The 13,863-nt window shown below is 42.6% G+C and overlaps 1 protein-coding gene across 1 annotated transcript in view; it reads left to right on the forward strand.

The window, feature by feature from the left end:
* Positions 1-195: 195 nt before the first annotated feature.
* The window catches only part of Bcap31 (B cell receptor associated protein 31), a 30,917-nt gene continuing 17,249 nt past the window's right edge, over positions 196-13,863 (forward strand). Inside the window, exons 1-4 of the mRNA XM_021152805.3 lie at positions 196-312; positions 1,486-1,621; positions 3,871-3,971; positions 9,437-9,584. Of these exons, the coding sequence (XP_021008464.1) occupies positions 1,530-1,621; positions 3,871-3,971; positions 9,437-9,584 (341 nt within the window). The 5' untranslated portion in view covers positions 196-312; positions 1,486-1,529. The remainder of the gene's footprint in view (positions 313-1,485; positions 1,622-3,870; positions 3,972-9,436; positions 9,585-13,863) is intronic.

Raw genomic sequence — 13,863 nt, forward strand, 5'->3', positions numbered from 1 at the left:
TACACTAGAGAAGCGGCCCCAGCCCTCCCGCCAAGGCGCCTCCAAGCTCCACCCCTGCGTGTCTGAAGTGTCAGAGGCGCGGCAGTGGGCCTTCAACCGCCAGCCTCTACTTCCTTTCTAGACCTTGGCAACAGGCCGCTCCTAAGGGCGGGGCGGGAAACGACAATGGGCGGAGCCGTTAGGAACCTCTAGAGGACTTGTAGGCGGGGTCCGGCGCGCGTTTCCGGTTTCCGCCCGCGGGCTAGGGGGCGGGCCTGAGCATTGGTGAGAGTTCCGTAGTTGCGGTGGGGCGTGCGAGTAGGCTGAAGCTCGGTAAGCTGGGTCCGCATGCATGACTGACCAACGAGGTTCCCCCCAGTCCCTTCATGAGGGAGGAAGGCGAGCATCCCAGAGATACTGTGGGTTCTGGGAAGTGTAGGAATCCGGGCCGACTTCGGAGTTTAGGGCAGGATCAGACAGAGGGATGTGGTGGAGGTAGGTGGAGCGGGACTCTAGGGGGCCCGAGGACGGGGGCCAGTCCCCCCCAGAAGAGCTGCCCAGGTAGGCCCAGCTCCTCGAACGCCACCTGGTGCGATGGACTTGGGCGTTGTGGCTTGCTAGGGATGCAGGGAGGTCTCTTTTTGGCTTCAGGAGAGACTTTCTGGTTCTGGAACTTTCTCTGGGTAAGGCCTGGACGTGCTCTGTGGAGACCTGTATTTGCTTTTGGCCTGGATTCCCGCCCTCTAGGAGTCGCTCTTGTGGGCCTTTTGAGAGTACATGGAGGCCTACAACCCTGTGCATTCGTGCGAGCATTCGGAAGGCCTAACTAGTTTTCAAAAGCAGCTTTAGAAGGAGGCTGGAGGCTACTAGGTTTATCTGCCCCTCATAAGAGCTGGAGGAAATGGGCCTGCTTTCTTGTGCAGAGGCTTAGGTGGTGGCGTTTGCAGAAAATACCTGTATGAACACTGCAGTCCCAGTCCCACTGTAGCAGCGACTGGAAGACATGTATAGCTCCTGGCAGCAGAGGCTTCTACTCTAGGAAGGAAGCCTGATTGATGGTTGCTGAGGGCCCTGTTTACATACTGTTCTTATGAGAAACATTTTCTTAAACAGGTCTAGCCTTAGAAGGGAGCCTGATGGGTGCTGAGAAGGTTCTCCTATTCTTATGAGAAAACATTTTCTTAGTTAAACAGGCTTAAGAGTCTCTTGGACGGCCCCGGGGAAAGGAATCATGAACAAAAGTACCTAGTCATAGTAACATACTTGCTGGAGGGTCACAAGTAACTGTCCCAGTCAAGGGAAGTTTGTTGGCTGGCTAGAATCATTGGTCAAGTGTCTGCTGTTGGGTTAAACCCTGTTTCAACCAGGGTTTCAAAAGCTCTGAAGCAGAATCCTGTGGTCTGTTGTGAAGAATAGCAGTCCCAGTCTCTCCAGGGTCCCTGAGCAGTCCCTGTCAGTGACTTTGCAGCTCTCATGGTTCCTCCTGTTTCTTCTGTATCCTGCCAGGAAACAAGCTCCCATCCCTCTGTTGGAAACCTTTAAGTCCCAGGATGAGTTTGCAGTGGACTGCAGTTGCCACCTTCCTCTACGCAGAGGTCTTTGCTGTGTTGCTTCTCTGCATTCCCTTCATTTCTCCCAAAAGGTATGGCTAGTGGAACAACAAAGCAAGCATATGATGAGGGTGCTATCAAACCCTGAACCTTGTAATTTCTGTGTGCAAAATTGGTGGACCCTGAAATTGAGGCTATATGGAAACAAGTAAAACCTGTCTTGAGTAAGGGTGTCAGGAGTATGATTTTTTTTTTTCTTATCACCAATCTTGAACATTGTTTGGCTTTGTCACCTCTTCAGTTGCTTTCCTGTGCATACTGTCTTCTGGTCTTTGCAAAAGAAGATCTGACTTCAACTTTTTTGAGTAATATTCTCTTGCCTACCCTTGGGCCTCAGGGCTGTAGTGGATAATTGTGTGGAAACTTGAATACTTGCACCATTGGCTTACATTGTTGCTGATTTGCCGACTTTTGACCTCCTAGCTAACTCCTACTGGCATTGCTTAGTAGGCTCATGCGCATTACTCAGCCTATGAAGGATGAAGCTATATTCCCTTTTAATAAAGAACAGGCTGGGCATGGTGGCGTACGCCTTTAGTCCCAGCACTTGGGACGCAGAGGTAGTGGATTTCTGAGTTTGAGGCAAGCCTAGTCTATAGAGTGAGTTCCAGGACAGCCAGAGCTACACAGAGAAACCCTGTCTCGAAAAACAAAAAACAACCCAAAATACAGGATTTGCTAAACATTATTTAGATATTGATTCAGTCATTTGTAGTACATCAACACTATTTGTATTTAAATTAGGATGTTATAAAATTACCATAGTTAATAATACCTAAGGAATATTCTTGCTAAAACCCACATTGACATTTAGTTCACAGGAAATACAGTGACCAAGACGCTGGTGGAACTGTAGTCTTGGATACTCTCTAGAACAACTAACTTTGTTCCACCACTTAGGAGGTGAAGGCAGGATTAGGAGTTCAAGGCCTATCTTGGCTACATAGCAAATTTGAGGTTAGCTTGAGCTACATGAGACCCGGTATGAAAAGGAAAAGGATTACGGAAATGGCTCTGTAAGTAAAATGTTTGCTTGAACTAGTATAAACTCCAAATCTGAGTTTGATCTCTGTCATTGATGTAAAATCTGGACATAGTAACACACTTCTGTAATAGAGTGTGGTAGAGGCAAAGATAAGGAGGATCCTAGCCAGTCTAGCTGAATCAGTAAGTTCTAGGTTCAGTGAGACCACTGGGGAAAAAAGAAAGTAGAGAATGATTAGAGCCAGGCGTGGTGGCGCACGCCTTTAATCCCAGCACTCCGGAGGCAGAGGCAGGCGGATTTCTGAGTTCGAGGCCAGCCTGGTCTACAAAGTGAGCTCCAGGACAGCCAGGGCTATACAGAGAAACCCTGTCTCGTAAAAACCAAAAAAAGAAAAAAAAAAGAAAAAAAGAGAATGATTAGAGAAGATAACCACTTCAGGCCCACACACTCATGCATATGCACAGGTACAAACACATAGAAAAATTGAAAAAAAAAAAAAGCAGGAAGGGGAGACTGATTAAGACCAACTTAAAATACTAAATATAAATTCAGAATCATGTCAGGTCATGTTTCTAACAAACCAACTGTTGCTTTTTAACTTTGCATCTGATCTCGATATGTAGTCTTGGAGCTAGCAATGTAGACCCGGTTTCCACCTGCCTCTCAGGTGATGGCAGTAAAGGGCATGCACCGTCATCATCGGCCGCGCTTGCTGAGCTTTATCATCATGAAACTCCTTCCGAAGGCTCTTTAGATACAGCTAAAGTACTTGTTCATAGAAATGATGGAGAGTCTAGATTCCTTTTCATAACCTAGGGTGGTAGGAGTCTAGACCAAAAAAAAAAAAAAAGATTATCACATTTTAAATAAAGGGAAGCCAGGAATAGTGGTGGCACACTTCTTTAATCCTACCATTGTGAGACAGGCAAGCGGATCTTTGCGAGCTTGAGGCTAGCCTCATCTACATAGTGAGATCCTGCCTGTCTCAAAACCATGTTTGTAGCAGGTTGTTTCATCTACTACAAAGGGAAGTATGATGAAAAGTAAGTTACCCTTACTGGAAACTGCCAGGATTTTAAGATTGACTTTCCAGGTGTTTCTGCATATGCATAAACATCTTTTTCTAAATACTTTTGAAGTTAATAAATAGGAAAGACATACGCAGTAGCTGAGACTGATTTTTGTGTGGGGCCTCTTAGCCACTGCAGAAGAGCACCAAGTTGTCCTTAAATTTTGCTTAGGGTTTGGGTTGCAAAAGTTCATTTTCTTCAATATCTGTCTTCATTTCTTTCACAGATGGCAGAAGGTTTTTAAATCCCGGCTGGTCGAGTTGGTAGTGACCTACGGCAACACTTTCTTTGTGGTTCTCATCGTCATCCTTGTACTGTTGGTTATTGGTGAGTGAGCTGTAGCAGGAGGTTGCTACCTGACCAGATCCTGTGTCATGGCTTCTAAAGCTCTGTGCCACATTGGAAAATAAGCATTCTCAGAAACAAACTCACTAAGTGCCCTTTTGGTAATCTGTTAAGGAAGTGCTTGCTATTAGCAGGACCTTCATTTCAAGATGTTCCTATAGCAGTCCATATGGACTCAAACTCGATGGCCTTTATATACTCTTATGACCACATTTGTTACCAAGATACCCTACCCTAGTTATTTTAGAACTGGTACTAAGAGAAGCTAATGGTCTGTGACCCTGATTCAAATAGTGCTGTTTATTAGTCATGTAGATCAGGCTTCTTTTTTAAGAAATTATTTTGTCTTTTATTTATCATTGTTATTATTTTGTTTTTTTGAGACAGTGTCTCTATGTGGCCCTGGCTGTCACGGAACTTGCTCTGTAGACCAGGCTGGCCTTGAATTTATAGAGATCCATCTGCTGCTTTCAAAGTTCTGAGATTAAAAAGGTGTGTGCTGGGCTGCTTTTGTTATCTTAAAAATGATGTTTTCTTAATCTTAAAAAAGACACCTGAGTTTGTTTGTTTGTTTTTTCTTTTGAGACAGAGTCTTACTCTGTTGTCTAGGTTGTCATTAAACTTTTTTTCGAGACAGGGTTTCTCTGTATAGTCCTGGCTGTCCTGGAACTCACTGTGTAGACCAGGCTGACCTTGAACTCAGAAATTCGCCTGCCTCTGCCTCCCAAGTGCTAGGATTAAAGGTGTGCACAACCACTGCTCATCTTGGCATTAAGCTCTTGATCCTCCTGGCTCAGTCACTTGAGTACTGGGGTTATTATGTATATATGTACCAGCATGCCTGGGGACACAGGGCTTACAGGTAAAGAACTTAACAACCAAATAAACAGCCTAGTTGGAAACCGGGTTATGTCTTTTTTTTTTTTTTTTGGTTTTTCGAGACAGGGTTTCCCTGTATAGTCCTGACTTTCCTGGAACTCACTTTGTAGACAAGGCTGGTCTCGAACTCAGAAATCCGCCTGCTCAGCCTCCCCCCCAGTGCCACCACGCCCGGCAAGGGGGTTATGTCTTAAAGTGTGAGGCAATAAACTAGGTGTTTGAAAGTATGTATGTCTTGGAGACAGAGCTCTAAGACCTTTCTGCATTTGCACAGATGTAAAGTCTTTCCAGGTCTTTCAGCTGTATAGTTTTATATCTCTAGCATTAATATGCATATCCACAAGACTGAAAGATAAATGGATCAGAGGGCAGGCTGTGGCTTTGATAGGTGGTTTCAGGATGGAGGGAGACAAGAGCGGTGGTGTATGCCTTTATAGCAGGTGAATCTTAGTGAGTTGGGTGTTTTGTTTGTTTTGTTTTGTTGTTTTTCAAAGCAGAATTTCTCTTTGTAGCCCTGGCTGTCCTAGAATTCAATCTGTAGACCAGGCTGACTTCAAACTCACAGAGATATGCCTGTCTCTGCCTTCTCAGTGCTGGAATAAAAGGTGTTCTACCATTGGCTGCTTGGATCTTTCTAAGTTTGAGACCAACCTGGTGTACATAGAAAATTCCAGATAGCCAGGGCTACATAGAAAGACCCTGTCTTAAAAAACAAAAAAGATGGAAGGAGGACATTTTATAGTGAAGTGGTAGTGGGCTCATGAAAAGACAAGGAACTAGTAAAGCTATTGTCTGGCTGTTAGGTGTTTATTATTTTGCTATAGTAAGCAATATATATGTTTTCCTACTTGGACTACTTCCTCTTTCCTTGACTCTGCTGTGAAATATTGCATCCTGTTTTAGAGATGTGATGTCCACTTAGGCTTAGAGCATTCCTTTCTTCAAGTTCCTAGTGGAAACACAGTGGGATAGAATGTGGGTTAGTATTGTGCACCGCCCCATCCACTAGCTGCAGCATTGGACATTTCCCTTTAATGTTCAGTGCTTGATGGGGTTTGTAGGGGCAGAACTTGTCTGAACAGGCAAGATGTGGCCTGTAGGTTCTTAGGCACAGCTGTTACATGCCAGCTTCTCCATAACCTCTTGAAATGCTTTTAACAAGATTCTAAGAGGCAGCTTTTTCCACTTAGGGTCTGAGCAGCTTCTGGGATAGGAGCTGATGGGGAGTATACAGGTCTTGCTTAGAGTTGAACTTCATGAAATACCAGGCTATACCAGTTATTTTTTTTTCTTTTTCTTTTTTAGTTTTTTGAGACAGGGTTTCTCTGTGTAGCTCTGGCTGTCCTGGAACTCACTCTGTAAACCAGGCTGGCCTCGAACTCAGAAATCCACCTGCTTCTGCCTCCCAAGTGCTGGGATTAAAGGTGTGTTCCACCACTGCCCACCAAGTAATATTTTTAAATAGGTTTGTATGCTTACTTTTGAGTTCAGGTAGAGCCAAGAAATGTAGAGTCAAGGCACATGTTGGGATTATTTTGCCAGTCTTGCCCTGTCACCTAACTAGAGCCAAAAACGTCTTTGATTTCCTAGTACATTTTAGTGGGCCAGAGAGATACTTACTAGAAGATCCTAGTTTACTGACAGGAACTTGATTGTTTTTGGAGATCATGTATCTTAAGGTGTCAGCTTGGGAATTCTAGGGATGAGTATGGTTCTGATGACTTAATCTTAGAAGCATAATCTAGGAGGCTAGGAAGATGGATTAGTGGATAAAAGCACTTGCTGTGCAAGTGTGAGGACTTGATTTCAAAGTTCCAAACTCACACATTGGATGTGAGCTTCTACAATCCCAGAATTCCTACAGAGAGAGAGAAGCTTGGCAGGTTCTGTCTCAAGTAAGGTAGAAAGCAAGGACTGATACTTGAGGTTGTCCTCTGGCTTCTTTCCACGGGTGTCCTCAGACACATTTGTATCTGTAGTCACACACAAATCTACATGTGCGCACTGGACACATACAAATGATTTAAAAAGCATAACCTAGGAAAAAAGTCTACATACCTTCTACAGATAGAGGTGCTGGTTGATAACAATACTGTGAAGAGAGTGGGCATCATCAGCAAGAGCCCTTCCTCACTGGAAGGAACCTAGATCAGCTCTTTCTGGGAGAGATAGAGTTAAAGAGGGGTAGGTTTACTCCTGCTGACTAAGACCTGAGAGGAAGAGCTGGGTTCTGCTGCTCTTCTTGGGTTGATAGTACACAAGTGTCTCTCATTCCAAGTCTCCTCTTGGTTATTTGACAAGGTAGTCCTTGGAATGATGTGATTTCTAAATATAAGTAACAAAAAAATTTTGGCTTGTTTTCTAATTATGAAAATAGTGGATATTTTTTAAATACAAAAATTAAACACAATCCCTTGTAACATACATGGAACAGGTTACTCTCATTGAATAGTTAGTTATGTGTTGAAATATTTACAACCTGGAATCATATGTACGCTTTGGATGGTGCTTTTTCCAGTTATGTTGTACCTTAGACATCTTTTGATAGCAATTGAATTCTTTTAAAGTAATGTATCATATTCTCCCATAATTCTACCCAGATGAACCTGAGGGTATGAATGTTTTTTATTTTCTTCTAGGTGTGTTATACCAGTTTATGATCCTACTGGTGCTTTGAGAGTGCTTCATGGCACAGATTTAATGCAAAGTTACTAAAAGGGCAGGCACATTGTTGTGTAGTCTCAAACTAGAAAGGACAAACTGAACAGTACCCAGACAATGATATCTTGCTTGTCTCACATGGAGGTGTGTTAAGAACCTTCTTCACGTAGACTTTTTGTTGTTATTTTTAGTCGTTTGAGGCAGGGTCTCATCTTGTAGATACTAAGTTGTGACCCTCATACCTCAGTCTCTCAAAGGCCTGTTTATAGGTGTGTTCCACTATCCCCAGCTCTTAGGGTAGATTTTTGTTGTTGTTGTTGTTGTTTTGAGACAGGGTTTCTCTGTGTAGCCCTGGCTATCCTGGCACTCACTCTGTAGACCAGGCTGGCCTCGAACTCAGAAATCCACCTGCCTCTGCCTCCTGAGTGCTGGGCTTAAAGGCATGTGCCACCATGCCCTGCTTTAGGGTAGATTTTTATGTACTGATTTTTTTTTTTTTTTGGTTTCTCGAGACAGGGTTTCTCTGTGTAGCCCTGGCTGTCCTGGCACTCACTTTGTAGACCAGGCTGGCCTCGAACTCAGAAATCCGCCTGCCTCTGCCTCCCAAGTGCTGGGATTAAAGGTGTGCGCCACCACGCCTGGCTGATTTTTTTTTAAATGTTCCTTTATTTGTTGTTGTTGACAGTGGGAGATAGTGTTTCGTTGTGTAGCCTTGGCTGACATGGAACTCCCTACATAGACCAGGTTGGCTTCAACTCAGAGATCTGCCTGCCTTGACTTCCCAAATACTGGGATTAAAGGTGTCTGCCACCAAACCTCTAGAACACTTTGTTGAGGTAAGGGATGGGGGAGATTAGTAGATATACTAAGGTTCCATTTCTGCATTACAAATCAAAGATTTTGAGGACATGTATTATGCATCTGACAGTGGCTCTTGTGGGAGCAGAGGTTGCTTACTCACTCAACAGTAGACTTTCTGCTGTGTCTTATGGTAGACTCTACAGGATATAAAGGAGAATTCTTTTGCTCTCAATTTATAGTCTGCTGTGAAAAAGATGGACAGGAAACACAGATTGAAGATAATTTCAGTGACAAATGTATGTTACAAAGCAGATAGCATAGTGTGATGTGACAGTTGACTTTAAATTTGATAGCTCTGTATTTACATGGATAGATATGTAGCCTTAGGTGACTGACTATATTAAGAGATTTTTTTTTACAATTTTGTTGTTTGAATTTTTGATGAGCATGAATTCATCTTTAAAAATGAATTTTTGATGAGTGTGAATACACCCCAGTTTATCGGGGATGGTAAACACATGCATGCCAGAGTGTGCATGCAAAGGTCACAGCAAGTAGCAAAAGAGTTCTGTCTTTCTACCTTATGGGTCCTGGAGATTGAACTCAGGTGGTCAGTCTGGGTGGCAAGTACCTTCACTCACAGAGTCATTTCCTCAGCTCATAAAGTTCTTTTTAATTTTAAGTAAAACATAATAATGCTCATTGTAGCCCATGCCTCCTGAACAGTTCCGTGAGCATTCTACCAGCAGGACCTCTGAGTTAGCAGTTGAGTGGCTGGCACTTCAACTTGAGAGAAAACAACAAACTGAGGTTGGGAGCATCATATGAAAGGGAATCTGTCCTCATTACCAGCAATGCTTCAACCTTGAAGAGCATCTTGAAGTATAGTGCACACGCATGATCTAACTAGAGTAGGGTGGGGCTTGATGTGTAAACAGTTAAGAGGAGACTGTCCTGGCAACTTTTGATAAAGCCTCCCATAAATGGGGTGTGTAGAATTAATACTAATGAAGAAGATGGATTTGAAGGATAAGAGTCTGGCTTATCTTCCTACCTGCTTTCCTTGTCAAAGTGATATCCAAATGCCCATCTCTGCTCTACCATAGATGCTGTAAGAGAGATCCTGAAATACGATGATGTGACAGAAAAGGTGAACCTCCAGAACAATCCAGGTGCCATGGAGCACTTCCACATGAAGCTTTTCCGTGCTCAGAGGAATCTCTATATTGCTGGCTTTTCCTTGCTGCTGTCCTTGTGAGTACAGAGGGACGGGACCAGGGGCTTGTGGGCTAGCCAAGGATATAGAGCTGTTTGGCCTTCTCTTGTGGCTTTAACTTCTCTGTGTGTCCTGGGCCCAAAGACCCTGTTTTTGTTTGATAAACCACACAATTGCCCCCTGACCTTCAGAAGCAGCAAGGAGTTGGGTGGGGGGGCTTGGTGGGGGTGGGGGTGGTAGAACAAATTCCAGAAGACCTTACTGTTTTTTGTTTGTTTGTTTTTTGAGAGAGAGAGAGAGAGAGAGAGAGAGAGAGAGAGAGAGAGAGAGAGAGAGAGAAAGGAAGGAAGAACGAAAGAGAGACAGACAGACACTGACTCATTGTATGCATCATTGGCTGCCCTAGAACTTATTATGTAAACCAGGTTGGCCTTAAACTCATTAAGATCCACCTGCCTCTGCCTCCCAAGTGATGAAATTAAAGCTGTTTGCTATCATGCTTGGCAGAAGACTCTATCTTACCACATTTTGTGGTAGGTCAAATGTATTACTGTCTTGTGCTCTGTTTGTAGATTGAAGTTGCAAAGTTTTCCCTCTGGGAAAGGATCTTTGGACCTCATCTTATAAGGGACTGGCTGGTTTGGGGCCTTTTGTATATGGGGTACTGAGTTGGGTAAAGTGAGCAGAAGTAGCATGAATGGATTAAAGCTGACCTAGTCCTCAGGGCCTTCCCTAGTGTAATTTGTATTTAAGAGCGTGTTGTGACCTGTGGTGCCTTGAGTATTTCTCAACATTTCTTGCAAGATGGAGAGCCTCAGCCAAGGCTACAAAGGTGGCTAGTTGGGTAAGATCAAATGAGAAGAAAATGCCTATTTTAGTCAGAACCCTGTTTCCAGCCTCCATTTTCACCTATGGGCTTTGATCCAAGGGCGTAGCCAAGAAGTAGACAGGCCAGGGCAGGTGATGGTATTAAGAAGGTATCAGTAATAGGCTGGGAATATAGACCAGTAGTAAAGTATGTGTAAGACCCTGGATTTGTTCCCCAGAATAACAGAACAAAAACAAACCTAAAATGTTGGTTGCTCTGTAGTTCAGGGCCAGTTGTCTTAGTCCATTTGCTCTGTGGTAAAAAGAAATGTATTTCTCACTGTTCTAGGGGCTGTCAGGTCAAGGCTTGGACAGGCTTGGTGTCTAGTGAGGGCTATTTTTTGCTTCTGAAATGGTACCTTGATGCTGCATTATCTGGAGGGAAAGAACACTATTCTTACATGCTAACAGCATAAAAAGCCCAAGCTAGTTTCCTGTGGACCTTTATAAGATACTAATCCATTATGAGGACAAAGCTTAATGATTTCCCAGTAGATTCTATCATTTAGTATCACCATAATGAAGATTTAACTCAACATAGGAATTTTAGAGACTATTCAGACAGTGCTACCATGAGAGTGTGGATTCTCATGGTAGGTTCAAATATAGTCATTCCCACCTGGCTTTGGGCCAAAAGACTCAAGATTTATTGTTTAAAGGATTTTTTTACCCTCTTAATCATCTGGCTTGCTGTGCCTCACTACATGTTAGTTAAACGTATGACTACCTAGCCAGATATTAGCTTTCCAGAAAACAGTGAGGTCACATAATCCTGGATTTTCTGCATCCCAGCTGAGGAGAGTGAAATGTGGAGGCAAGTAAGGGTGTGTGTGTATCCACTTAATTTTGTATCTCTAGTGTTTGAGTGTGTTGAATCATCACTGTATGTATGAACAACTTAGAACTCCACAAATGCAAATGATATTATGCACTTTCAACTCTTAAGACATTTTAAAGATATTGTGTGTGTGTGTGTGTGGGGGGGTATGTGTGTGTGTATTTATTTTCATGTAAGTGTTAAATATTTTTTGTGGTACCAGGGCTTGAACCCAGGGACTCTTGCATAACTAGGCATGCATTGTACTACTGAGCTATATCCTTTGCTTTCCAAAAATTTTTCTTTTTAGATGTATTCATTTTTATTATATATATATATATACACACACACACACATATACATACATATATATATATATATATATATATATATATATATATATGAATGAATGAATAAATAAATATTTGGCCTGCATGCATGTATGTGTACCACATGTATACCTCTGGTTAGATCCTTTACTACTGAGGTTACAGATGGTTGTGAGACACTATATAGGTGCTGGGAATTATATCCATGTCCTCTGTAAGAGCAGGTACTCCTAGCCACCAGATCATCTCTCTAGACCTCTTTGCTTTTGAAGTAGGGTATCACCAAGTTGCCTCTGCTGGTTTTCAGATTTACCATTCCTCTGCTTCAGCCTCCTGAGTCACTGGGATTATTAGGATTATCAGTCTGCTTTGCTTAAAGTAGTATGTTTAATCACCTTAAAGCTTATCATCTTCAAATTTAGGAAAGTCAGGAAATGAGAATTTTGGGAGAGGTTGACACACACCCTAAATATGTAGAGTTTTAAAAAAAATATGGTGGGGATGGGGCTACTGGGTGACAGTGCCTAGTGTGTGCAAGGCCTTAGGTGACATCTCTAATGTACACACACAAACACAGTATGGAGAGTGAAAAGAAAACCTGCTGTTAATCCTTCATGAAAAGAACTGGGTAGAAAGCAGGCTTTACATGGCTATGTTAAGTAAAGAGTTGGAGGGAAGAATGAAACTTCCCTATAAGGCTCTACCAAAATGTCAAGCTTCTCTAAACAATTTAACTTCATTTAGGCATGATAAAATTATATCCAGAAACTATAAGATCAGTTAGTGATGGAACTGCTACTGATCCTTGAGGAGCTGCAGAATGGGATAAATGTTGGAAGGCAAACATTTACTTTCCCAGTTGCCAAGTAGGAGAGGGTTGGTGGGAAGCCACTAGAATGGGAAAATTTGAGTTCAATCTGAAGTCATGTTCTAGAAAGGTTTGTATGCTTTTGAGAAAGAAGAGATCTGAATTACTGAAGACTTCTGTAAATTCTATTTCTTCCCTTCTATAGATGAAACAGGATTCTCAGCAGTGTTTGCAGGCTAAATGTTCTCATGGATACAGTGCTAGTGTGGTCAGGGTGTTGGCCTAACCAGTGTACTTAAGTATAGTCCTAATTGACATGCATGCTACTATGCAGATCAGTGCCATTCAGGTAGAGGCCATATGAGGCTTTCTGTCCCTTAGCCTATTCTGTGCAGATAAGGGTATGGTGAGCAGATATGGTAAGATGTAGATACTAACAGAAATAGCAATTAGATGAATGACCTTTCAGAATCCCAGCTGTCTAGATGGCCCCACTGATTGAGCTGGCTAGAATGTGAGACTTGAATTTTTAATGGGAAGACATTTATAAGTGTAGGATTTATCAAGGGCAAGTAAGACTGAGTTAAATAGGAACACAAAAACTTGGGGGAAATGGGGCTTGTTTACAGCTTAGTTGAATTAGTGGCAAAAAGCTTGTAGGCAAGGAAAGAGCCTGTAGTTTAGTCAGTTCTCAGCATTAAAAACAAAAAAGAAACCATCACCACCAACAAAAAGTGCTCAGCAGTTAAAAGCACTTATTTCTGCAGAGAATGCAGAAGGTTTGATCCCCAACACCCACAGTGGCAGTTTATATCCACCCATAATGCCAGTTCCAGACAATCCAACAGCCTTGGTTTTTCCCTCCAAGATAGGGTCTCACTAAGTAGCTCTGGTTATCCTGGAATTGCTTGTATAGACCAAACTGGCTTTAAACTCACAGGGATTAGCCTGCCTCTGCCTTGCAAGTGCTAAGTAAGAGTAAAGGCATGCATGCACCACCACACTTGACTTTATTTACTTACTTACTTACTTACTTACCGTGTATGAGTGTCTTGTGTTCATGTGTGTTTGTGTGTTATATGCATGCTTGGTTATAGACAGTTGGAAGCTATCATATGGATGTTGGGAATTAAATCCAAGTCTTCTAGAAAAACTATTTTTTTTCTAAGTGTGGTTTATAAGCCCAGTAAGATTTATTTTTTTAAAGATTTATTTATTTATTATATGTAAGTACAGTGTAGCTGTCTTTAGACACTCCAGAAGAGGGCGTCAGATCTCATTAAGTGATGGTTGTTCTCTCCAGCCCACTCTCTCCTGCCCCATTTGCTCTGGCCCAAGGATTGATTTATTTATTATATGTAGCTGTCTTCAGACACACCAGAAGAGGGCACCAGATCTCATTACAGATGGTTATGAGCCACCATGTGGTTGCTGGGAATTGAACTCAGGACCTTCAGAAGAACAATGAGTGCTCTTAACCTCTGAGCCATCTCTGC

The sequence above is a fragment of the Mus caroli genome, unplaced genomic scaffold, assembly GCF_978045245.1.
Source record: "Mus caroli unplaced genomic scaffold, Mus_caroli_1 scaffold_5, whole genome shotgun sequence".
Taxonomy (NCBI): domain Eukaryota; kingdom Metazoa; phylum Chordata; class Mammalia; order Rodentia; family Muridae; genus Mus; species Mus caroli.